General features: G+C 22.5%; 8 protein-coding genes across 8 annotated transcripts; 2 read left to right on the forward strand and 6 right to left on the reverse strand.

The window, feature by feature from the left end:
* Nucleotides 1–857: 857 nt before the first annotated feature.
* Nucleotides 858–2,768, reverse strand: PY17X_1235400 (conserved Plasmodium protein, unknown function; the record flags this gene model as incomplete). Its single annotated transcript, XM_022956855.1, has 1 exon — nt 858–2,768. The coding sequence occupies one exon, from the start codon at nt 2,766–2,768 to the stop codon at nt 858–860; it is 1,911 nt and encodes a 636-aa protein (XP_022812694.1).
* Nucleotides 2,769–4,400: 1,632 nt separating this feature from the next.
* PY17X_1235500 (splicing factor 1) lies at nt 4,401–5,537 on the reverse strand (the record flags this gene model as incomplete). The annotated part of the gene is made up of 2 exons (XM_719537.1): nt 4,401–4,994; nt 5,202–5,537. 2 exons carry the CDS (start codon nt 5,535–5,537, stop codon nt 4,401–4,403), a joined length of 930 nt encoding a protein of 309 aa, XP_724630.1.
* A 4,105-nt stretch (nt 5,538–9,642) lies between these two features.
* PY17X_1235600 (uncharacterized protein) lies at nt 9,643–13,196 on the forward strand (the record flags this gene model as incomplete). Its single annotated transcript, XM_720738.1, has 3 exons — nt 9,643–12,720; nt 12,837–12,975; nt 13,114–13,196. The coding sequence occupies 3 exons, from the start codon at nt 9,643–9,645 to the stop codon at nt 13,194–13,196; spliced, it is 3,300 nt and encodes a 1,099-aa protein (XP_725831.1).
* Nucleotides 13,197–13,944: 748 nt separating this feature from the next.
* Nucleotides 13,945–16,386, reverse strand: PY17X_1235700 (uncharacterized protein; the record flags this gene model as incomplete). Its single annotated transcript, XM_720737.2, has 1 exon — nt 13,945–16,386. The coding sequence occupies one exon, from the start codon at nt 16,384–16,386 to the stop codon at nt 13,945–13,947; it is 2,442 nt and encodes an 813-aa protein (XP_725830.2).
* Nucleotides 16,387–17,321: 935 nt separating this feature from the next.
* Nucleotides 17,322–18,242, reverse strand: PY17X_1235800 (F-actin capping protein subunit beta; the record flags this gene model as incomplete). Its single annotated transcript, XM_719011.2, has 1 exon — nt 17,322–18,242. The coding sequence occupies one exon, from the start codon at nt 18,240–18,242 to the stop codon at nt 17,322–17,324; it is 921 nt and encodes a 306-aa protein (XP_724104.2).
* A 2,888-nt stretch (nt 18,243–21,130) lies between these two features.
* On the forward strand, nt 21,131–23,281 carry PY17X_1235900 (eukaryotic translation initiation factor 3 subunit B, putative; the record flags this gene model as incomplete). The annotated part of the gene is made up of 1 exon (XM_724311.1): nt 21,131–23,281. The coding sequence occupies one exon, from the start codon at nt 21,131–21,133 to the stop codon at nt 23,279–23,281; it is 2,151 nt and encodes a 716-aa protein (XP_729404.1).
* Nucleotides 23,282–23,776: 495 nt separating this feature from the next.
* On the reverse strand, nt 23,777–24,502 carry PY17X_1236000 (apicortin, putative; the record flags this gene model as incomplete). The annotated part of the gene is made up of 1 exon (XM_724310.1): nt 23,777–24,502. The coding sequence occupies one exon, from the start codon at nt 24,500–24,502 to the stop codon at nt 23,777–23,779; it is 726 nt and encodes a 241-aa protein (XP_729403.1).
* Nucleotides 24,503–25,788: 1,286 nt separating this feature from the next.
* PY17X_1236100 (zinc finger protein, putative) lies at nt 25,789–27,626 on the reverse strand (the record flags this gene model as incomplete). Its single annotated transcript, XM_022956856.2, has 2 exons — nt 25,789–27,160; nt 27,295–27,626. The coding sequence occupies 2 exons, from the start codon at nt 27,624–27,626 to the stop codon at nt 25,789–25,791; spliced, it is 1,704 nt and encodes a 567-aa protein (XP_022812695.2).
* Between the last annotated feature and the right edge of the window lie 103 nt (nt 27,627–27,729).

Genomic DNA, 27,729 nt, shown 5'->3' on the forward strand with positions numbered 1-27,729 from the left:
AAAGTTGGCAAAATTGGCAAAATTGGCATAATTGGCATAATTGGCAAAATTGGTATAATTGGCAAAATTGGCAAAATTGGCAGTTCAAATGATCTTAAATTGCAAACAAATTTAAAGCCTATTTTTTATGCATATATCTGTACCCTCCCCTCCAAATGTTATTATCAGAAATTAATATAAATATGCTTAAATGAAAAAAATGTAAAATAAATCATGCAAAATAAATCGTGCAAAATAAATCATGCAAAATAGATCATGCAAAATAATATAACACCATACATATGTTTAAAAATAATGATCTACAATGTACTTTAAAAAATACCAAACTGATGAACACATAAGCAAATATATAGAATCATCTACATGCTAAATGAAATAAGAAAAATTAATAAAAATGGGAAAAAGAAAAAATACATATATTTGTACATATAATAAAGCACAAAAAAAATGGGTGACTCAGAAACTTCTTGAATCTATGCAGATACTACCAATTATTTTTTTTATTTAAAAAATTTTTTTTTTACATTTTTTTTAAGATGAACATATATCAACATGAAAAAGGAACATACATGGATATGAATTTGTACTTTTCCCGATTTAAGAAAAATATAATTTTATAAAAATACAAACTAGCTAAATTAATGGTAATTAAGAAAAAAATAAATTTTCTCAATAATTCGCAGCTTCAGTTTGGAGCAAAATTGTGTTCCTCCTCCCTTTCTCATACCAAGACAAAAAATAAATATATAAATATGTATGTACATAAATAAATATATATATATATATATATATATAATAAACTTCTTTTCGTTAAACACACAATCCTTTATCATAATTATGCTCCCATTTCATTTCCCCTATTTAGTTACACCATCTTCCTTAGGTTTTATGCCTTTCATTATTTGAGGGGGCTTTGCATTTCGTAAAAAATGGAGACTAGCTATTTTCATTTCAGCCAATATACCATATTTTATCCAGCGATGGTTTTTGAAAATTTTAATAATTCCATCATTTGTTACAGCAATTAATAAATTATCTTCGTTAAAGTCGAAATCTTTAATATTAGCTCCATTTACATTTCTAAGCATCCAGTTTTTATATTCTGTATCATAAATATAGAAATAATTTCTTTGGTCTAATACCCACAGTTTGTTATTTCTATCAAATGCTAACGATTTTAATTTAGAAATACCATATGCTTTTTTGATAATAATCCATTGATATAAATTCCATTTTTGTAAATCCCCTCTTAAATTTATACCCCATATTTTATTTTTATTACTAATTGCTATTTTAAAAAAAAATTCTTCTATACATGTGTCTATTTTTTTAAATGATTTATTCATTAATAGATATCCAGGTTTATAATTGTTATTTATACATATTATTTGTCCATTCTTATTAGTACATGCTGATATAAAATTTTCATAAAATATATTTATATTTTTCCATTTATATCCATTCCAAAAATATAATTTCCCAAAATTATTTATTCCAATCATATTGTCAAATAATTTAAATCCTTGAAGATTATCTTTGGGTGATTTTTTTGCTAATATCATCTTTGTCTTATTTTTGAAACTTACATATTTTCTTAACTTAACATATTTATCGTAATTAAATTTCTTTACGTTTGTTTTATTTTGTACCTTACTTTTTGTATTATTAAATTTGTCATCTTTCATTGATTGTGTTTTTGAATCATTTGGACCATCATTAACAACTTTCTTCAATTGGATGTTGTTTTCTTCTAAGTTTTTATGTAATATAAAAAACGGATCCGAAGTTTGCATTTTTTTTAAACCTATTTTTTTTTTATTCTTATCAAATGATTGCGTATTCCCTTTTTCTATCATTTTCAATGATTTTAATTTATCACTATTCATATACATTTCAGCAATTTTTAAAACTTGCGATTTCGCTCTCATTATATTTAATTTTTTTTCCAAATTTTCCTTTCTTGCTTTATTATATGGCATAAATGAAGAATATGTTACATTTTTATCGAGCCGTATACTAAATGACTTTTTAGGTTTATTTCCACCTTTCTCTTTTTCCATTATTGAATATATATTTTCAGTAAACTGTTTTTTTAACTTTGGATCCAAAGATCTTTTCTTGCTATAATCGAATTTATTACTTGTATATAGTCTTTCAAAAACTGATTCCTCTTTTTTTTTAATACTTTCTTTTTTTTCTATACCTAGTACAGTTGTGTTTTCTTCTTCACTTTCGGTATCTTTGCTTTTATTCTTATCATTTTTTTTGTCTGACCTATTTTCACTACTATCCATACTATTGTTTGACTGATTTTCCACATACTCATCATCTTCGCTCACTGAATCATCTTCTAAATTATTTTCCATGATTTCCTTATTATTTTTCTTCTTTTTTTTTTCTTCTAATTCATAAATCGAACTATTTGAATCATCATCAGAGTCTTGACTCCATAATTTTCCAGAAAGTTTTTTCTTCGAAATCCGATCATTCATTCCATCATATTCATTTTTTATTTTATTTGAGGTTGCTTCATTAAAAGAATTTCCGTTCACAATATTTTTTTGGTTATTATGCGATTCCTTAGCTTTTTCTTTTTTTTTTTCTTTTTTTTTGTCATTATAAGACAAATCATTTAAGCTAGATTTTTCTCCAATTGTGTGTAGCATTTTAAAGTATGAATTTGACTTTTTTTGTTTTTCATTATTTTTTTCACTGGAATTGTCATCATATTTTAAGGTAGCGACGGTTTTCCCTTTTAAATATTGCATTGTAAAAGATAAAAAATATATACACGCATATATATATATATATATATATGTCTAAATAAATATATAATTAGAGGATTATGTAACAATGAACAAGCACTCTTCTAATTTTATTACACACTATAAATTACTGCGATTTATTGATTTAAGAAAATTAATAATCTACATATTATAATATATATATATAGTAAAAATAACGGTATAACAAAAAAAATAATTTCACAAAAAAAAATAAAAATTAATACTTACATAAACGATTAGCTATTTTCAACGTTGTTTTTACATTGCCAAGCATTTTTATTCTTTTTTAAAATAAACAATTTAGCTAAATAATGGTGATTTATTTATATTTTTTTTATAAAGTATAAAATGTCTATTTTTTTATGAACAGTCATATAAAAAAGAAAAAAAAATCTTATATTTACATTAACAGGCAAGGTAAATTGTACTGGTTGTGGAAAACTATAAGTTGTTTACATGCTATAAATATTCTCATATCAATGAATATGGGACGCATACATTAAATTCAAAATAAGTTAACAAGCTGTGAATCAAATGAAATATATTATATAGTTAGTATATGGTAGCATGTATTTAACTAGAACAAATAAATAAAAAAAGTGTGTGTAATTAAAATGTATTACACACACAAATAAATGGAATTATTGGCTTAATATAAAAAAATATTATATAAGCTTTACTATATTGAAATAATAGGCATATTATATATATACACTGATAAAAAATAATACCAACCATTTGTTATGTAGCCGTTGTAAATAACAAAAAAACATAATATATTGTTTATTTTTTTAAAGCTATTATTATAAATATGAAAAAAAAAGCCTTTAAATACAAACTACTACTTTTGTATTACTATCATTACGATAATAATTTGTCCAGGGCAAAAGATTGAATGCCCTCATTTTTATATTTCATTATGTTATATTATTTTTATCAAGACATACAAATATACGGACCATTATATATATGTATGAAATAAAGTTTTGACATATAATTAAAATTATAGCTATTTTAAAAAATTTACATAAATATTTGGTAATTATTTTTATTTATAAGTATTTATTTAAAAAAAAAATTATAAAAACATTTTATAAAATATATATATATTATATATATACATAACAATATGTCAATAATAATGTCTATCTATACATATATAACAATGCAATGTCATATAATTTAACGTATATATAGATGAATTAAAAAATAAATATAATCATGCAGATAAAATAATATGGCGAATTTGGGGCCCATATGTATAACGTTGTATAAACTACTTTCTGGATAAAGTATGTTGAAATATGGGAGAAAATAAAAAAATAATAAAAGATATTATAATATCTTAATATATAATAATAAATGAAAAGAAAAAGAAATATAATTTATTTTCCCTCAATTTGTATATAAATAGATACTCTAACGGTTGTCTCGCGTAAACATATATATAAGTATGGATGTACTTTTAAATATCTGCCTATTATTTCTCTACATATGGCATTGTCAATGATAATATACCCTTTTTCAATATGCCTCACAGACAAATAAGTAAATAGATAAATATTTCTCTATATATTTATGTACTAAGTTTGTACAAATATGCTTACAATACATCTAATGTCTTCTTTTATGAGACCATGATGAAGATCTTGAAGCAGATCGTGAACCTGATCTGGAAACAGATCTAGATCCCGATTTTGATATGGATCTATTATTTCTTCTTCTATCTTGATAAGATGAGCTTCTAGAGTAGCTTCTTTTTTTTTCATATGCATCTCTTCTTCTATCCATACTTCTGCTTCTACTACTAGATGTTCTGCTTCTACTTCGGCTACGACTTCTGCTTCGACTTCTGCTTCTACTATAGCTCCTGCTACTGTAGCTTCTGCTTCTTGAATAGGATCTCTTATCACTTCTTGAATAACTTCGGCTTGAATAACTTCTATTTCTATCACTATATCTACCATATCCATCATCTCGTCGCCATGATGTTTTTTTTTGACGTATTGTTATTTTTGCCTTTTCTCCTTCATGTGATCTAAATGTTGATCCGTTAAATTTTTCAATAGCTTCAAGCATATCTTCTTTATGAAAAAAGGAAACTTCACCTGTACCATTTTTAAAAACATCTGCGTGACCACATTCCCCTGCTTCTCTAAGATGATCTTTTAAATCTTGCCAACTACCTGAAAGGGGTAATCCAGAAACCTAAAGAGCGAACAAAATTAAATTAAATTAAATTAAATCAAATTGATATTAGTGAGTAAATATATGTATATAACACTTTTAAATTTTATATGCAAAATTATACAGCACAATAATTGATTAAGATCTATAGAAATTTACAGTGAAACCAAAACAATACATAATATATTCTTATATTAATATTATCATAAATATGGATATATTTATTACCTCCACAACATATCGTCCTCTTCTTGATTTTGAACCCCTTCCCATCATTCCTCTACCTCTTGAGTTATATTTTCCATTGTCTCTAGCATTAAATGGGACTTCAACTCGTAATTTATTTCCACCAAAATCACATCCATCTTTTTCTTTAATTGCATCTGCTGCATCTCGTGCATCTTCGAATTCTATAAATGCAAATGCAGCACCCGATACTGTTTTTTTAACATCACACTTTAATATTGTACCAAATTTTCTAAATTCATTTTCTACATCTCTAGATGTGACATGTGATGGTAGATTACCAACGTATATTCTTGAAACGCTATCACGTATAACCATTTTAATATTATTAATTATTTGTAAAACTAATGTTCTATTTATTCGTCACAGTTTTGTTAATTCTGCAGCGTATGATCACATTAATTTTTTAATTCTCTTATATATATATATATATATATTTTTTTTTTTTTTTTTTTTTTTTTTTAAATTTAAAAATTTTTTTAACGTATTATAACTAAGTGGTATATCTAGTATGAGCAGAAACAAGTTTGTTTGAATTATATTTCTTTAAGTTGAGTATATATCATAACATTTGAGTTTTGACTAAAATTGAAAAGTTTTGATATTCTGTTTTTAAGATCAGCAAACATATATAGAAATAATATATATTTCTACTATATGATTATTTGGTATAAATTTTATGATTGTTTTAACGCAATCTCATTAAAAATAAATACCGACAACTATCAAATACATAATATGCATTTATATGTAACTATATTAGCGTGTTTAATGTTTTACTATTTATTCGAAAATATATATATACTTAAATATTTTGTGTTATTCTTTATTTATTGTCTCTATTTTTTTTTTTTTTTTCTGATGTTTTAATGAATGCCTAATTCTTAATTTCATACTAATTTTGAAACTTGAATATTTTTTTAGCCTTATTTTTTTTTTTTTTTTTGTAACTATTTATAAAAAAAATTAATTATAAAAATATACTCACAATATTTCTTAATCAAATAAAAAGTATAATATCATTTTTTTTTATAATTATGATATTTAAACAAATATGTAATTAAAAAAAATAAAATTAAGAGAAAAAAATTATATTATATAATGTAATATTGTTTAATTGTATATACATATGCCGGATACAATAATATATATATTATATATGTATAATCACAATACGCATTTATAATTTTATTTTATACGTATTATAGAAGATATATTTATAATATATTTGTTTTGGGAATTACAAAGATATGTAGATTGTATGTATATACAATTCCCATACAAATTTATCAATGCCATATTATATATTTTTGAAAATGGTAGAGATAAAAAATAGAATTAAATTTTATTTTATGTTTTTGTATTACATATAAAAATTAGTATAATATATGCTAATTTTTATAATTTCTTTTTTTACTTATATATTTTTCATTTTTTTTTAATTATAATCAAGTTTTCTTATTTTTTATACCAAAAAATACGACTCTCAAAATTTTTTTCAAAACAAAAATATACCTTAATTATTACCCTATATATAAATGCACAGATAAATTTATCCCTTACAAAATTAAATACAATTATAGTGTATCACACATAACAATTATGTAATACATATTTTGTGTCAACTCATTTTAGTGTATATATTATGTAATACATATTTTGTGTCAACTCATTTTAGTGTATATATTATGTAATACATATTTTGTGTCAACTCATTTTAGTGTATATATTATGTAATACATATTTTGTGTCAACTCATTTTAGTGTATATATTATGTAATACATATTTTGTGTCAACTCATTTTAGTGTATATATTATGTAATACATATTTTGTGTCAACTTATTTTAGTGTATATATTATGTAAGACTTATTTTTATTATTTTGCCATATTTTTTTTTCCAACCGATACTTTGGTATTCCTTATAACACATATAATACATATACATATATATATAAGAAATAAAAATATTTAAAAGGTTAAAAATAAAGATATAATAAGAACTATATAAACAGGTATAATCATTTGTAGTATTATTGGTTGGGTTTTTTGTATACATCCCAATTTTTAGGAGGTGTATATTTATTAAAAATGTGAAAAAAATGCATATTAACAGATAAAAATCGTTACAATCCTTTTTATCCACATATCAATATTGTTAATATTGTTAATATTGTTAATATTATTAATATTCTAAAATAATTTCACCAATACTCCCCAAAAGTACATATAGTTGTATTTACTATATGAAGATTTATTATACCAATTTTTTTTTTTTTTGAAAAAGTTGTATTTATTATATGAACGTACATGTATTTTTAACTAATATTTAATAAAAAAAAAAAAAAAAAAAAAAAAAAAATAGCTATTAAACAATTTTTATTTTTATATATTTTTTAAGGGTATTATTATTGTGGATCTTTATAGAGTCATGGTTGTAGATATACATATGATGTGTGTATGAATGTAATTAAAATTTTTTTTTTAAACTTTTTTTGCACATGCTAAATACATTTAAACATAATATTAAGTCATTTGTTTGAAATATGGATATACGCAAATTATTATTTTCTCGAAAATGAACAAATAAATGTGTATATAGCCAATTTAGTGAAAGGGGATAGCTAAATATATATATAAATATTAATAGGTGGATAAAAATAAAAATAGCCATTTAATAAATTGGGAGTCTTTTATATTATAATAATATTTTATTAACCTATTCAAATATTAATAATAAAAAATATTATCATTTTTATTTTTTAAGTTCATTACTATAACATTGTTTTATCATTTTATTATTACATATGTGTGTAAAAGTTTTAAAAGATAATATATACAATAAAACTTGAAAGATTAACAAACCTATCCTTATTTTTATTTTTTTATTATATAAAAACTTATATAATCATATTTATATATACTTTGTTTTTGTTTTTTTTTTAAAAAGAGATATCAAAAAATTTAATTAATTTATATTATTTTTTCATGAACTAAAATTATTTTATTCCTATAAGCCAATAAAAAAATAAATACACATTATAAAAAATAATATGTTTATACAAAAATAATGTCTCATTTAAGAGAATATATATTTCATCAAAGACATAAAAAACAAAAATAATAGTGTTAATTGAAATAAATATATATATTTTTTTTAAATAAATTCAGGCTCTAAGATAGGTAAAAAAAAAAAAAAAAAAAATATATTAGAGCACCATTTATTTATATATAAATAACACGCATACACATGTATGTACAATATATAATGATGGAAACTCTTTATATTATTATTTTTTTTTTTTTTTCTATTAAATATTTCACACCTATATTTTTATCCTCTTTTTTTCTCAATTTTTTCTCCATATAGAATATATTATATAAGTAGGTTCAGAGAAAGAAATAAATACACTTAAAGTGAATAAATGCATTAAATTATATATTGAAAAAAATATGGTAAAAAATAAAGCCAAAAGGTTTACTAAATTGCACAATAAAAGGTGTTTTATTTTATCATATCTTATATATAATTTTTTTTTTTTTTTTTTTTTTTTCTCTCGTATTTTATTCACACATAAATTTATTATATATACTTATTTATTAAAAATTTAATATATGAGAAAAATAGGTAAAGGGATTTATTTTTCTAAATGAAAATAATTATTAACAAGCCTGATCAAATTACAAAATATTGTAATGTAATAAACCCACATTATCATATTTTATCTTTTTATATGCAATCTTTACTAGTGTATTTTTTTTACTCTTATTTTTGCGAATATTTATAAAGTTATGAAAATGTTTTGATATATATCGAGACATATAATGAAAAGAGAAAATACTTTAATTGCATAAGCCCGCAAATATAAATTAAAAATTTGAAAATTAAAAAATTGAGAATTAAAAAATAATAAATAATAATAATATCAATAATATCAATAATAATAATAATAATAATAATATCAATAATAATAATAATAACAATAATAATAATAATAATAACAATATAAATAATAATAATTTTTAAATACCAAAATAAAGACGATACAAAGGATAAATGCCAATTTTTGAAAAGGAAGGAAAAAACGAATCATAATAATGAGCATTTTATTTTAAAAAAAAAAGAAAAAAAATACACAACCAATAATGCTAAGAATAGTTATTTGAAAGTATTCATAATATGTGTATATATTTTTTTTCATCCTCAAATTTTAGTAAAACTTATTGGAAATATTGGCAAGGAGCTAATGTATAAATATATGTGTGTTCTGAAAATATAAATATATAATAATATATATACATATATAAAAACTGTGCTATATATATGTTATAAACCATTAGAAGAATATAAAAGGAGTTTAAATATAGTCTAGACATAATTGTAGAAAGAATTTTTGAGCTTTGTAAAAACAAGTTAGGAAAAATGAGTGAAGGATTAGATGTAGATAATGCCAAAGAAAAGATAAACTTCATGTTTACATATTGGAAAAATAATAATAATAAAGATTTTGAGAATAGTAATGCATTTTGTATTTTATCGGGTAAATCTAGCAAAGATGATAATGCAACGATTCAAGAACAATTTCAGATGTGGCTTTTAGGATACCAACTAACAGAAACATTTTTTTTATTTTGCAAAAAAGATGAAAAACTAATAATTCTCACAAGCGATAAAAAAAAAAAGTTTCTACAACCATTATTAGATAAAATGAATAATATAACAATTTTAGAAAGAAATAATAATGATAATAGTGAAAATTTTGAAAAAATAAAAAATGAAATAAATATGTTTAATAATAAAGAATTATTAATTTTAAAAGATAAAGATTCTACTGGAAGTTTTTTTGAAGCATGTTATGATTTTATTAAAAATTTGAATAAAAATGAAATAGATGTAAATAATAATATAAAAAGTTTATTAAATCTTAGATCTAAATCAGATGTAAAATTACAAAAATCAGCTAGCGATATAGCTAGTATTATAATGAAAAGTGTTTTAATAACAACAATTGAAAATTCATTGGATAGTGAAGAATATGAAAGTCATAATAAAATAAAAGAAAAAGTTTTAAAATTCAATGAAAATAAAAAATGTGTTGTTAAAATAAAGGATAAATTAAAAGCAGATATAGACGATATAGATGTTATATATAGTAGTGTGCAAAGTGGTAATAAATTTTTGTTAAATTTCAAAAATACTAATGATAATAATTATTTATCACAAAATGATGGTACTATAGTTATAGGTATAGGTGTTAAATATAAAGAATTGTGTGCAAATATAAATAGAACCTTATTATTAAATGCTAAAGAATATCATAAAGAACTTTATAATTTTACTTTTTCTATACAAAAATACATAATTAATGATTGCTTAAAATGTAATACATCTTTTTCAGATGTATATAAAAAGGCTATACAATATATTAAAGATAATAAACAAAATTATCAAACAATTGGAAATATTAATTTAGAAAATTATTTTATAAAATGTTTGGGTCATGTTATAGGTTTTGAATTTATGGAAAAAGAATTTTTAATCACAATAAATAATTCGAATGCTACGATTGAAAAAAATACATCTTATAACATTTCTGTTGGGTTCGAAAATGTGCAGATGCCAGATTCTAAAAATGTTTTCTCAACATGGATCAGTGATACAGTTTTTGTTAATGACAAAGATGAAATAACTATTCTCACAGATGCAATAAGTAAAGAAATAAATACTATATCATATGAATTAGAGGAAAGTGGAAGTGAAAATGAAGAAGAAGATAATGAAGATAATAAAAAAAAAAATATAAAAGAATCTAAAAATGTAAAAAGAGAAGGTAGCGATTATAATGAAAGTGATGATGATGAAGATGATGATAGAAATACAAAATCTGAAAAAATAAAAAAAGAAAAAAATAAAAATGGAGATAATGAAAATAAAAAAAAAATTGGAATATCTGCAAGTATATTAAATAATGCATCTAGTGTTATAGTATCAGACAGATTAAGACGACGAAATAAAAATTCATTGGCTCATAATAATGAACAAGAAATTGAAGAATTAAATAAAAGACAAAATGAATTAAAAAATAAAAAAATAGAAGAAATAAAAAATAGATTTTCAGAAGGTACTAATGAATATAAAGACTTAAATAAAAAAAATATTAAAAAATTAGAAGATATTAAATCATATAATGATGCAGATTTGATTCCTCGTGATTTAAGATCTAATATAATTCATGTAGATAATAAACATGAATCAATTTTATTACCTGTAAATGGTGCACATATACCTTTTCATGTATCTACAATTAAAAATTTAAGTTCAAATTATGAAGATAATAATGATATATTTGTTTTAAGAATAAATTTTCAAGTTCCAGGAAATCAGGGATCACAAAAAGGTGAACTTAATTCTTTCCCAAAATTAAACGAAAAAGAAATGTATATTAAAGAATTAATATTTAAATCAAATGATGAGAAACATTTACAAATAGTTGTTAAACAAGTTAAAGAATTAATTAAACAAGTAAAACAAAAAGAAGTAGAAGCAGATGTAAATGATTCTAAAACATCAAATGAAAAATTAGCTTTAAATAAAACTGGTAGAAGAATAGTATTACGAGATTTAATGACAAGACCTAATATATTTACTGGTAGAAAAATTTTAGGAACTTTAGAATTACATACTAATGGTTTAAGATATTCTGCAAATTCAAGAGGAACTACAGAATATATTGATATTTTATTTGATGATATTAAACATGCTTTTTATCAGCCATGTGATGGACAATTAATTATATTAATTCATTTTCATTTAAAAAGATATATTATGGTAGGAAAAAAAAAAACATTAGATGTTCAATTTTATTGTGAAGTAGGAACACAAATAGATGATCTTGATCGAGCTAAAGCTAGAAATGTATATGACCCTGATGAAATGCATGATGAAATGAAAGAAAGAGAACAAAAAAATAAATTAAATCTTATTTTTAAAAATTTTGTACAACAAATGCAAGATATATCAAAAATCGAATTCGAAATTCCATATCCAGAATTAACATTTTCAGGTGTTCCAAACAAAAGTAATGTCGAAATATTTGTTACTGCTAATACTATTAATCATTTAATTGAATGGCCACCTTTTATATTATCTGTAGAAGATATTGAAATTGCATCTTTAGAAAGAGTACATCATGGTTTAAGAAACTTTGATATGATTTTTGTTTTTAAGGATTATACTAAGCCTGTAAAAAGAATTGATGTTATACCTATTGAATATATAGACACAATTAAAAAATGGCTAACCACTATTGACATAGTATATTATGAAGGAAAAAATAATCTTCAATGGGGAAATATACTTAAAACTATTCTTGCAGATATTGAATCTTTTGTTAATTCCAAGGGATTTGATGGCTTTTTAGGAGAAGATGATGATGAAGAGGAACAGTCTGCTGAAGATGAAGATGAGGATGACGAGTATGAAGTCGACGAATCAGAAATAGTAAGTCAATTCCTGTCAATTTCTTCAATTCCTGTCAATTTCTACCTTTGAACTTTATCATGTTCTCTAATTTTGTATTTTTTACATTCCCTTTTTTTTTTTTTTTTTTTTTTCAGAGTGCAGAAGAAGATAGTGAATATGATGACAGTGAAGAAGAAAGTTTAGCCACAGAAAGTGATGGAGATGAAGAAGTTGAAGAAGACTCAGATGATGAAGGGTTATCATGGGACGAACTTGAGGAAAGAGCTAAAAAAGGTAAACCAATATATACAATAAAATGAAATGTTTTTTCGTTAGCTACTAATTTTAATTCCTGTTTATTGAAGACATAAATAGTATACACACATGTATACATATATATTTTTTTTTTCTTTATTATTTTCTATTTCTTAGACGACAAAAAACGATTTGCATATCAAAGTGACGATGGTGATGATAGTGAAGGATACAATAAAAGAAAGAGGAAAAAAAATTAATTTTATAAATAATTTATATTTTTTTTTTTTCATTTATTAATTTTTGGCTATTTTCATAACACTTTATTTTTATTTTATTATGTTTATCATAATAACCATATTATTACCTACCCAATTGAAGTTCAAATATAAATATAGAAAGAATCTTATTATTATTTGCAACTCTTTTTTTTTTTTTTTTTAGCATACATATATTAATTATATTTTATTAGAGTAAAAAAAATAAACATATATATATATATGTGCATTTATTTATATATTTATCCTTTTATACGTCTTTTGGCTTTTTTTACAAATGCCAGACGAAGTTTCTGTAAATATACATATTCGTACGTGTATAATTCATCCATATTTATGTCCACTTTTTCAAAACAGAGAGAGCGCTTTCTTATTACTTTTTCCTTTTTTTAATCATGTTACTTTTATTTCTTTATTTTTTTTTCTTTCATTTCGAACAAATATTTCAAATGGCAAAATGATGTTATATATGAAATGAACACAGGGATGTATATATTTCCTTGTATATTATAAATATACTCACCCAACTGATTGAATATTTTATTTAAAAATTATAATGAAATAAAAATATAAAACAAATGAAAATATGTGTGTGCAGCTAGCTAAAAACAATTAGGAGTGTATGTACATCAAAAGAAGATATTATTTACCTGCATGTTCATATATTTTTTTTAGCTATTTTGTATATACATATAACAAATCATAGGGTACAAAGGGGATTATCTCTAATTCAACTACTTATCACAAGAACAGCTCTTTTCACTAATTTATAATCCCTTATATCTGAATTTTCAGAAATATTTTTGGATTTTTCAAGGTGCTCTACTATTTGGAATCCTTGATTTTTTATATACAAATTTTCTTCCAATATAATAGGACTATTATTTGGCTCTTTATTAGTGTTTTCAATAATTAATGCACCATCTAAATATAAATTTGTAATAATTGCATCGGATTTTATCCATAAAGTAGAATTATTCTTTATGGTTATGTTTCCTTTTATTTTGTTTATTAGCTGTGTTAATGTAAAAGCAAACTGTGGTTCAATTAATACTTTAGGTGGCATAATATATGGGGTTCCATTCAAAATTTGAATTCCCATCTTTTCTAAATTATTATTTTTTTTATTATATATACATGCTAATTCTATAAAAGCACAATTGCTATAATATAAATCAGCTTCTGCACTATATATACATTCTGGGTGTATATTGTTTTGAATTTTTTTTTTTGCATTAATTTTGTTATTTTTTACTGCTGAAAAGCATAAAAATCGGTTTAATTCAGTTACACCCACTTTACTACTATTCTCACATTCATTTTTATTTGTTTGGCCATTTTCATTTGCTTGGTCATTTTCATTTGCTTGGTCATTTTTATTTGCTTGGTCATTTTTATTTGTTTGGTCATTTTTATTTGTTTGGCCATTTTTATTTGCTTGCCCATTTTCATTTGCTTGGCCATTTTCATTTGCTTGCCCATTTTTATTTGCTTGCCCATTTTTATTTGTTTGGCCATTTTCATTTGATTGGCTACAATTTTGAGAAAAATACAAATATACAAAATCCTGCATCATACATTCGATTCGTGCTGGACTTACAAAATTTTGTTTAGTATCATCAGAATATTTTGGGTTGATATATTCTGGTACTATTCCATTTGTTTTTTTTAATATTTCATTATATTTTCGTATTTCAAATATCAAGGAATTAGTATTACCTGAGTATAATGACCACCCATCTTTATCAACAAGATCTTTTTTTGATATATTTTTTAGTATTGATTCAAAAATATTGTATTCTATATTTACAACATCTATAGTTTTTCCACAATTTGTTAATTTACATATTGTTCCTATTTCTTCACCAGGCTTTCGAGATATAGCTAAAAAATTCATATGCAATTGCTTTTCTATAGATACACCCAAACAAACAAATAAAACCTTTATTGCTAAAGCATTTGTATCCTGAAAAAAATATAAATAGTTATATCCCTTTTGAATGAAATCATCTAAGTGTATATGTTTTTTAATTAATGTATGTATATCTCCATGCCCATGAGGTTTTTTGGACAAATAAAAAGTATTATTTTTATATATATAATCTAAATGAGATTTATTATTTTTAAAGCATAAAACATTTCTTTGTTTTAATAAATATATTTGTTTTTTTTTTAAAGAAAAATAATTATTATCTTCTAAAAAATTTACTGTACTTTCATAAGTATCATCAGATAACATAATTATAAAGGGTATATCCATTTCTTTATTTTTATGTTTTTTAATAAAATCTTGAAAGCTTTTTAAATAATTACAATAATATTCAATATAGCTTTTTTCGGATATTATACTAGTTAATAATTTTAATTTTATATCATTATAATTTAATCTTTCTCCTAATCCTCCTGCTAATAAAATGAAACAAACCTTATCAATATATTCTAACCCTATTTTTTCATAATAAAGAAATTTTTCAATAGATGAAATATTCAATTCTATATTATCCCCTTCTATTTCATTATTTTCATATTCTGTTTTGCATTTTTTGGGGCATATTTCGTTAAGCTCTTTATAATGTTTTTTTCCTTTTTTAAAATTATCTCTATTGAAATAAAATGTATTATTTAATATCCATTTATTTTCATATACTGTATCAGAAATATTATTATTTTCTAATAATGATATATTTATTGGTAAAGTCACATTTTTATCCAAATATTTAGATTTATTCTTTATATCAATAACATGTGAATTATTGTTAAAATTAGACAATTCAAATTCCTTTAAATTTTTTTCATAATTAATTAATTCACAGTTTTGGGGAGAATATATATCTATTAATTTATTACTTGTATCATCTTGAAATAATAATTCTTTCAAATGGAATTTTATTTTTACTATATTATCGGGATGGTCTATTATATAATTTGCATATTTATCAACTTCATTTTGTGATTGTTTAAAAAGTCTTTTTGCTTTTTCTACATATTTAATTAATCCACCAGGATATTCTTTTTCAAATTCTTTAATTTGTTTAATGATATCAAAAATATTTTCTTCATTTAAGCCTTCATGATTTATAAGATCGGTTTGATCTGCTTTAATTAAATATTCAATATATTTTTTGGCATCGGAATTATCGATTTTTTTTATTAATTCATCAATTTTTCCCATTACATAAGGATATTCCCTTTATATGAATAAAAATAAAATGCATAAATTATACTATAATATTATATTTTTTTTTGTCTTTTTTTATTATAAGAATAAACAACATAAAAATATATAGTTTGTGATTATATGTGTGTGCATAATATATAGCTAGCTAAATATTAAGTTGTGTTTAGTACATATACGTGGTGAAAAAAAAAATATATTTAAGCGAACAAGAGCATAGCACACATATAAGTGTATATACCTATTACATTAGAAATATATATTTCCTATATTTTATTATGTTGGAAAACATGTCATTTATTACATATACATATATATATGTTTGATCCTTACACTAAAAGTCTATAAATGAAATATATCACTATGTTAAATATATTATATTTGTGTAGTGCACCAAACAAGCCATTTTAGCAATTAACATTTTTTTTTGATCTATACATTAAAAAAAAAAAACAGCCAAAATGTGTATGCATATTTTTTTTTTAAACAGCTAAAAAATAATATCATAAAAATAGACATATCAATGAATTGCATAAAAAAGGATACTAAGACATGTTTTTATAAAAATTTAAAATAATATAGAAATATGCTTATAAAATTATTTTGATTTTTTAAGGCTACTAGACCGAAATTTATTTATTTTAATATTTTTCCCCCTTGTATGCATATATGTATAATAATGATGGTATATAAATTAAATTTTGTTCATATTTTATTATTTATATTTTTTGGGTATTATGAAATAATTTCCAGATTTTATGAATGTTTTTAAATAGCTTATTTAACTAGTAAATTACAAACAAATTATATTTATAATTAAGTTCTCATAGTTTATGAAAGAAAAAAAATTTTAAATATTACATGAACATGTAAGCACATAAATTGAGGTAAATTCGAAAGAGCTAATTATATTAACCCATAAAACCACATTCCTAAGTATTAAGGAGATATTCTGTTCCACCGTTGATATTTTTTTTTTTTAATTTAGACTTTAACTCATTTTGTATACTACCTTTTGAAAATTTTATATCATCTGAAATGGTTTCTAAGTTTTTTATTTTATAATAATTTTTGTTATTATATAATAAATCATTATATCTAAGTGAATTTAAATTTTCATTAATTTTAGATAGATATATATATTCAATGCTTTTTCTAAGAGAGTTTTCAATACCCTCAATTATTTTCCCCATATTTTCTATATGGAAATATTTATCTTTTATTAAATTTATATCTGATATTTTTTTTGGATTTTCTAAAACTTTATTAACAGAAGCAGACAATATAGTTTCATTTTTTTGAACTATAGAAATATTTAAAGTTGTAGATATTTGATAATGTATAATTGAGTGAGTTATATTTACCTGTATTAAATGTGTACCTTCCCAATCTATATATGTATTATTACTATAATTTTCTTTTTTTTTTATCATAAAACATGCAACAAAACCATCTTCTATCGGATTAGGCCATAAATAAACAGATGATAAACCATTTATATAATAAGCTTTTCGATATCTATCAAATACTTCATTATATAATATTTCCAAACTCCTTAAAGGGTCAGATGGTATATAACTATTTGGAAAATTTTCTGGATAATACAAATTTGTATATGGAGATCTATATGAATCTTTTTCCTTATTAAACATATTACCTAAAAAATATTTTTTTTCTTTATTATCAAATTGAATTTTAATTGGTCCTTCCTTATTTATTAATATATTATTTGTTAAATTTTTGTCTATTTTTGATAATATTTTTATTGTTTCTTCAAAGAGTCGGGCAGGTAAAATGTTGCATATGTTTAATACTGCATCGATTTTACCTTCGTTATTTTTTGTGTCTTCCATAATTTAGTTTTTTTATATGGTTATTTATTTATTACAGTTTTACGCTAATAATTAGTATTTATGTGGTAAAAAAAATGTAGCTATTTTTAAATAAATTATTTTTATTTAATATACAGAAATATAGCTATACACTTTAATATGGTCATCAATATGTTTTTTTTTTTTTTTTTTTTTCTAAATGTACATTTTTTGTCTTTATCATTATACCACTCAATTTATTCATTTATTACTAAGCATGTAAAGTATGTATTATGTAATATATGAGAATTTATATTTTTTATTTTTTACAATTTTTATTGAAAGTATTTCTTGTTTGCACAATTTTTAAATATTGAACATATAAACATTAAGAATAAACTTATTTATTTAGTTTAATTCCCTCCAAAAAAAATATGCACACTTACAAATCATTTAATTCCCTGATTGTTGTATGGTAAGTTGGAATTGTTTGAAAATGGCATTATAATGCCACATTAATGGGTTAGTTACGTATATGAGGATATATTTTGGATGTTTTTTTTTTCTATATATTTATACCAGTTTTATACCAGTTTTATACCAGTTTTATGTAATTATACTCCTTGTATTTACTTCCCAAGGAATTTCATGATTATAAGTATGCAAACTTTTAATTTTGTTAATTATAAAAAAATATATATTCATCACATTGAAACATTTTGAGGGATATGGAATAATGAGCATTGAATATATATGTATATATTGTATGTACTTATAATACAAAACAATAAATACAAAAAGTAGTTAATACCTTAAATCATATGTCTATTATAAGACCATTTAATTCAATTAAAAATATTTTTAATTATATAAATTTTTTTCAATAATGTTAATACTAATTCTTAAATATGGTCAAATGAAAAAAGGACAAAATTGTAATTATTCCACAAAATATAATTTTAAAATGTTCAACAGCCATATTTTTTTTTTTATTAAAACGATATACTCTATGATATATGTTATACTAAATAAAAACATTTATAAAATATTTTTTTTTTGCATATAGAAAGGGAAAGACAAGAATTTTGTATCATAAATTTCAGGGAAAAAAGAAAATACTCACCTTTATAAACATTATATACATACAATCGTTTTAATATATATATATATATATTTTGCATTTTTAAAAAAACTATAGTTGTTTGTATATCTCCAGGTAGCCATTTCTCATTCAAATATATAACAATTCATTGCATACATGGTATTATATATAGAGAGAGGTATATTAAATGGTTATTCTTTTTTGTATATCATATGGGAAAATATAAACCTACAAAACTGACATAAATAAATAATTTAGAGAAAACTTATAAACTTTATATTCCGTTTACAATTATTTCCACTGCAACTACAACTACGACTACAACTACTATAAATATATTTTTTTATTTATAACATGCTCATGTGTGAACTATATCTTTTGGCTAATAATAATAATAATAGAAATGTACATATATTAATACATGCATGAAATACATAAAAATTGGATCATTTAAAAAGCATAACCCCAGTTTCATTCTTTATGCTAATTACAATTATTTTTTTTTAATATCATATTCAATCTACATTATGAAAAAAATGTGACAACAGTAAAATTTTATATCTATATATTTTCACAAACTTAAAAAAATAAATTTAAAGTTGGTAACAAATAATTAAATATTTTATTTAATATTTATTATATATATATATATAACACTTATCAAAACATATTTAATAAAACATGAAATATATGAAAATATAGTATTACTCATAAAATGGAACCATAAATAAAAATATATGTAAAATATTATATTGTATTATATATGCGTAATATAATATATGCATACATATATTCGTGCACAATACGTTATATATTAAATACATAAGCAAACTTTTTTCCTACCTCCCCCCAAAAAAATATAAAACAATATAAACCCTAAAAAAAATTATAAAAAAAAAAAAATAGCTATGATTTTGCTGATATATTAGTAATAATGATTAAGTATACGTAGGTATGTTGAAAATAAAAGTAAATATATCATAAATAACGAAAAAAATAAATAATAGAATATAACAGTGATAAAACAATATCTTAATGTATGCATATACGTAGAAAAAAAATAGTAAAAAATAGTAACAATAAAATATTTTTAAAATTAAGCAAATAACTTAAAAAAGAAACATCGAGGAAAAATAGAAAAAAAATACAAGTGTGGAATTAGGGAATTTAAACAAAGGAATAAAATTAAGCTTATATAACTTCACGAACAGGTAAAGCGAACAATTGTAAATATATATAAATATATATAAATATAAATATAAATACATGTTTATTATTATATTCACGATTTGGGAAAACTTATCACATATGCTATAAAGCATTTTTAAAAAAAACAGTCCCAATACAACTTGATCATACAAATAATGCATATTATGTGATAAATATATTTGTTATTTCTTTTTAATTATTTTTCTATTTTGTTCATAAATTTTTAGTATTTTTTTTTTTTTTATCTACTATTATCCTAATTTTTTATGACTTATCAGCTTTTATTTTGGCTATTTTTTTTTTTTTTTACCATGTTCAGATAAATTAATATCTTCGTGAAAATAAAATATAGCTTTATTCATATAGCGAAAGAAAATATAATAAAACGAATAAAAACCAAAATATAGTGAATTGAATTAAACACGTGGAATATACAATATTACCAAAAAAAAAAAAAAAAAGGATATATATGTCGTTGCTATAAAGAAATTGATATACAAATTTACGTGAATATAAAATTCAAGAGTTAATTGCACAGTTTTAGAACAAACAAGTATAATATACACACAAATTTTTATTCGTATATGTATGTAACTATATATCCTAATATTTATGAATAATGGTTAAAGTTGAAGAAAGTGAATTAAGCGACAAAGAACTTGTCGATTTTTTATCTGATGATAGTGATGATGGGAATGAAACATTGTTAAATAAAAAATATGCAGGAAAAGAAGCTTTGATTACTCTTGAAACTAAGTTTCCTAAAATAGTTACAATATTGGGTATACCAAAAGTAGAAGAAGAAAAACATAGTAGATTAGCCGAAGTTTTAAAGAAATTATTTATAAGGCATTTAAGTGCTAAAATAAGTGACTCTTCAATAATGAATATAAAAATTTATATGCCTGTTGATGAAGAAAAAAAAACAAAAGGAATATGTTTTGTTACATTTCATGATAGTTTTCAAGCAAATGAAGCAGTAAAAGTATTAAATAAATTAAAATTAGATGCAAAACATTTATTAACAGCATCAAAAATGGATGATATAGAAAATATAATAAATAGAGATGAACGTGTAATGCCTATAAATGTTGTTGGATTTACAAGAGAAAAAATAAGATGGTGGTTATATGATGAAAAATGTAGAGAACAATTTATTGTTAGATATGATACCCATTTTGAAGTTCATTGGTTAGACCCATTAGAAAAAGAACCACAATTAATTTATACTACATTTAAAAAAAATGCTCCATTTTCAAGTGTTCAATGGAGTAATCAAGGATCATACTTAGTCAGTTTTCATAATCCAGGTATAGCATTATGGGGTGGAGATAATTTTGAAAAATTAATAAGATTACAACATAAAAGTGTTAAAGATATAAGTTTTTCACCTAATGAAAATTATGTACTAACTTGGGATGGTACTCCTGCTTCATTAAGAAATGAAAAATCTATTTGTATATGGAGAGTAATAACAGGAAAATTGCTTCGATCTTTTATTACACCTGAATATAGTCCAAGAGAAAAAATATTTCCTCATTTTTTATGGAGCCCTGATGATAAATATATTGCATGTATAGGAAAGCAAAAAGAAGTATATATATATGAATTACCATCTATGTTATTATTAGAAGATCATGAGAAAAAAAGAACCCCGTTAAAATATTCTGTGGTTAAAGAATTTGATTGGTCTCCTGTAGATAATATAGTTGCAATTTGGATACCAGAAACAAATAATACACCCGGAACTTTGATATTAGTCGAAATACCATCAAGAAAAGAATTAGTATCTCGAAAAATTTATGATGTTAGTCAGGCATCTATTCATTGGCAAAGTAAAGGAGATTATTTATGTCTTAAAACAACTATTGTAAAAAAAATTGGAAAAAAAGGAAAAAAAGAACACACACAATTAGAAATTTTCAGAATGAGAGAAAAAAATATACCTGTAGATAATATACAAATTGAAGGAGTAAAAACTAAACAATTTCATTGGGAAGAATCAAATAGTAATAGATTTGCATTAATAGTAAGAGATGAAGCTACAAGTAGACAACAAATTAGATTTTATAAAATATTAAATAAAGGTACTACTAGAAATGTTAAATGGACTAGTACTTTTGATATAAATAACCAAATGAATTTTATGAAATGGTCACCACAAGGAACATTTTTTATATTAGCATCTTTATTATCAGAAGGAATGTTATATTTCTGTTTTTTAAATTCAAATGATCAAGTTGAAGTTATACATAAGGATGAGCATTTATTAGTAAATTCTGTTGCATGGAGTAATTGTGGTAGATACTTAGTTACATCTGTTTCTAATTTATCTGGTATATCAAGTTCTAATTATAAAGAAGAAAATAGTGAAACTGGTTTTTATGTATGGACATTTCAAGGTAGATGTTTAATGACTATTAAAAAACCATCATTTTTCCAATTTTTCTTTCGACCTCATCCTAAATCATTATTTAGTGATAAATTGAAAATTGATATAAAAAATAATCTAAAAGATTATTCTAAAAAATTTGATGTTATAGATGAAAAAATTCGAAATTCTAAAAAGAACCAATTAATTTCAGAAAGACAAAATGTTGAAAATTCATTTAATGAAAAATTGGAAAAAATCACAAAATTATTCCAATCCTTTAAAGAATATGAATTGTTCAGAAGAAATTGGGAAACATTTGAAAGCCAATTTGAGTGGGAAGAAAAAACAATTGTTATTGAACATGTCCTTTCTGTCAAGCAAGAAATCTTTGCATAGATTTTCTCTCAAATATTTATTTATATTTGTGTATGTTTGGATAGAGATGATGTACATTTTACTAAGTTTTGACAAGTTGCTATGCTCCTTCTCTTTTTTGCATCATTTATTAGTGTCTTTTTTTATTTTTTTTTTTTTTTTAACTTTTTATATTTCTTTACACGTAATGACGCTAATGTAAACTACTACCAACATAACAAAAAAATTTAATACACGAAATATTTTTAATTTTTAAAATAAATATCTGTGTTCCAAGGAGTGTAGAGTATGGTCTAGATTGGGAATGCCATGTGCACTTTATTTTGGGTTATGCAGAATATATGCACTTTATTTTGTGGTATGCAAAGTATATGCTTTATTCTGTCACATGCAAAGTGTATGAACAAGTGGACGACATGCTTCTGAACAGTTCATATTTATTTATCATCTCTTTCTAAATGATTTTGTGGGATATTTTGGAAAATTCTTTACTTTTCCTTAAGCTATATTGTGCTATCATTGTATAACCCACTTGGATTTAAATTTTCCAAGATGGTCGATGGGTGCTGGTGGGTCGCCTGAGGTGCATAAATATTTGGAACCATCATTAAGTTGTTGTATATTTTTTATGAGTCTGAAATTTTGATCATATATTTTACGTATGGGACCAATGATAGGATTTAATACTTTTGTAATTTCAAACAATAATAATTTTAGATTATTTATATGAGACTTAATAAAGAAAAGTAACCCATTATGATGTTTATCTCCATTTCGATATAGCCAAATACTTTTTGGATGAGCAATTTGAATTCCATATTTTTGTATACCAAGTATTCCTGGGGTAACTACTAATTTTTTCTCTTTTTTTTCACTTTTTTCATTTTTTTTTTCATTTTTTTTTGCATTTTTTTCATTTTTATGCGTTTCTAAATTTTTAGACAAATAATTATCCACATTTTGTTCATTCAATTTACATTTTACCAATGCCTCGAATTTCTTTTTATGAGTCCCTGTATAAAATGTCTGATCTGTTAAACGTTCAAATACACTTTTATATATTTTTTTTTTTTTTTTTTCATGTAACATATTATTGTTACTATTTTCGAAACTATTATCTTCTTTATTATTTATAAAATCAATTAAGAATAAATCTTTTGAACTTGAAAAATATTTTTGAATAGGAGCAAATTTATTTTCTTCTATGTCTGGAAATATTTCAGTGGCTAAAATTTTATTCATATTGAGCTTTTTAATTCAAATGGGAATATGAAAAGTTGTCAGAATATGTTAAATTTAAGCAAAGGCTATTCAAATTATTTTACACTATACTGTCTTTTTTTGCTAAAATAACAAAATAGTGAAATGGTGAAATAACAAACAAAAAAATAGCGAAATAACAAAATAACAAACAAACAAATAACGAAATAGCGAAATAACGAAGTAGCGAAATGGTGAACATAATTAAACACAAGCCAAACAAATATATTTCCCCATTTTTACATATTACTATTTTAAATGCCTTTATTTTGAAAAGAAATAACCTGAAAATTCTTATTACACCTTATTTGTTAAAAACAATACAATTCCTTATTTTTCTTTAATTTTTTTGTTAAAAATATATGAACAATATAATAGTGTATTTTTTTCCTAGGGAAAAATAACGTACTTGAATTAAATTTTGCTTAAAATAATGCATATATATATATATATATATTTTTTTTTTTTTCCTACATTTTTATAGACATAACAAAATGCTGAACATTTTTAAGGGGCAATAATATGTGAGAACAAAAAGTGAAAATAAATCCGATTGAGAAAAGTTAAACAAATGAATAAGTGTGTGAATGTGTGAATGTGTGAATGTGTGAATGTGCGAATGCGTGAATGTATTAATGAAATTTTATTATTGTAAGAAAAAAACAGAATTGTATATTTTTCCAAATATATTTATTCTTTATATATATATTTCAACAAGGATCACACATATATATTTTATAACATTTGTTAAAATATTATATGAACATGTACATAATTGCATAAATCTATACAAAATGAAATTTTAAAAAAAGATCTATAGTTGTTAAATGGTATTATTTATTCGTTCTATATTTAATCGTTTAAGGAAAAGATACTTGAATATAGCAAAGTGGGAAGTTATAAACATTTTTTGTTTAAAATTAGAGAATAATAAAACGGAAAAATAAATGCACATATATATATTCCTGTTCAATCTTGAATCTCATCAATTGTGTGTCATACACATAATGGCAAATGAATTTTAAATAAAAAGTTGAAACATAACAGAATAAAAACTAAAACAAAACAATTCCTAAATAGTATCACATGTATACATATAAAAAAAATAGAGACGAAAAAATATCTAAAATTTTCATATAAAAATGAACCTATAAATGGATAATTAGTTTCTTAGGAATAATTGAAATAAAAAATAATAAATTTTTTTTTTTTTTTTTTTTTTTTGTTTTTTACAGTTTTTTTCACTATTTTACTGCTCATAACTACTTCTATAAATTAGCAGAGGAATGAAATATATTTTCGTGATTAATAGATCCTTCAGTTATGACATTTATATTTCCTTTTATTCGAATATCTGGAAATATTAATGAATTAATTTTTTCTGAATGTTCAGAATTTTTTTCGATTTCTTCCCTGTACTGGCAATGTTTTAACCAAGCGTTCATAAAATCAGCTGGTGGTAAAATTGTTTGTAAATAATATAAAAAGTTTTCATTCCACATTATTTCATTAAATTGTCTTTTTAATTCATATTCTTCACTTAATATTGAAGACATTTTTTTATCAGTTGTTGTATGTAACTGTTTTACTAAATCTTCAAGAACATTATATACATTTTTTTCTGTCTCGTTCATATTTAATCTAACTTGTTCATGTAATTTATCAATTTTTTCAAGCAAATTATTTAAATTTTTTTTTCTTTCTTTAATAAAATTAGATGGTTTACTACTATGTTGCATAATAGCATTATATGCCATTTTTAATGAAATAATTGTATCACTATTGTTATTATTAAAATTGAAAAAATTGACATTTGATAAATCTTTGTGTGCATGACTACACATGCATAAGTTACATATAGGAATATGACACACTGTACAAAACATATTAACTTCATTTTGTAAATGAATTTTACAATTTCCAAAATTTGATTGGGCTTCATTTAATGTTTTTCTTATGTGTTTTTTAACAAGTTTATTTTGAGAATGAATAATATTATCACATTTTTCACATAATTTTACTTCATCTGATTCACAATAATATAAAGAAGGTGCATTACCACAATAATCACATAAAGGGATGGAAAAAAGTTCTTCAGCACTAGGATCACATTCAAATTGTATTAAATAACGAGGAAGAAGTTGTGAACTGTCATAAATTATATATTCATGATTAAATGTATAATATGGTAAAACACCATATGATGGCATTATATCACCACCTAAGGCTAAATTTATTTCCTTTTCATTATTATTATTATTTTCTTTATTTTTATAATGAATAGTTAAAGAATCAACTAAATTTGTACCTCCATTCTGCCCACTATTTTCATAATAATTATTATTATTTTTTACATTCTTCTTAATAAATATACTATCATATTCTATAGGTAATATGTCTCTATCATATGAATTAATTTCATTTTCATTAACAGAAAGTGATAACCCAACTCCAACATCACACACAAAAAATTCAAATATTCCTCTTTCTCCTGATAGCAAAATATTTTCACTTTGTTCCATGATTTTTTTTTTTAACGATTTTTTATCTTCATTGGACCCATTCTGTTCATATGTAAGTTCATATGAATTGTTATGTAAATTATCCTTATTAAGTGAGATCAATGGGAATCCAGGTAAACTATACCAATAAAACAAACAGCCATGAAAGTGTTCATGCATATATAGGCTTGCACACATATAGGTTTGACACATATAGATTTGCACACATAAGTTTGCACACATATTTACGAAATTATTCATAGGAAAACTCACTTGAAATTCCCAATGGATAATTTTAGTCCCTTCTTTGAAATGGAAAAACCTCGTATACAAACATCTTGGATGCTATTATTCATATCCATTGATGAAGTATCGATAAAACTCTTTAAAACAAGTTTCTCGAAATTTCTCTTTTTAAATTTGTTTATTACTTCGATTGGGGAAATATGCCATGCTTGCACTAATTTTACTCGAGAAGTTCTAGCATTCATTTGCAAAAAATATTCTAGTGTTAACCATTCTTCTGAATCCCTAAAAATTTGTGTTAAATTATTGTCCAAAATGTTTATGTCTGTTCCTAACGGATTGTAAGTCATTTTTACCATAAAACTTAATTCTTCATTTAATAGCCAAATTTGGTTAGTAAAAAAATTTAAATAAATATATATACTAATTAAATATATTTATTTTTCTGACTATTTTAAAAGT

Source organism: Plasmodium yoelii (assembly GCF_900002385.2).
Source record: "Plasmodium yoelii strain 17X genome assembly, chromosome: 12".
Classification (NCBI taxonomy): domain Eukaryota; phylum Apicomplexa; class Aconoidasida; order Haemosporida; family Plasmodiidae; genus Plasmodium; species Plasmodium yoelii.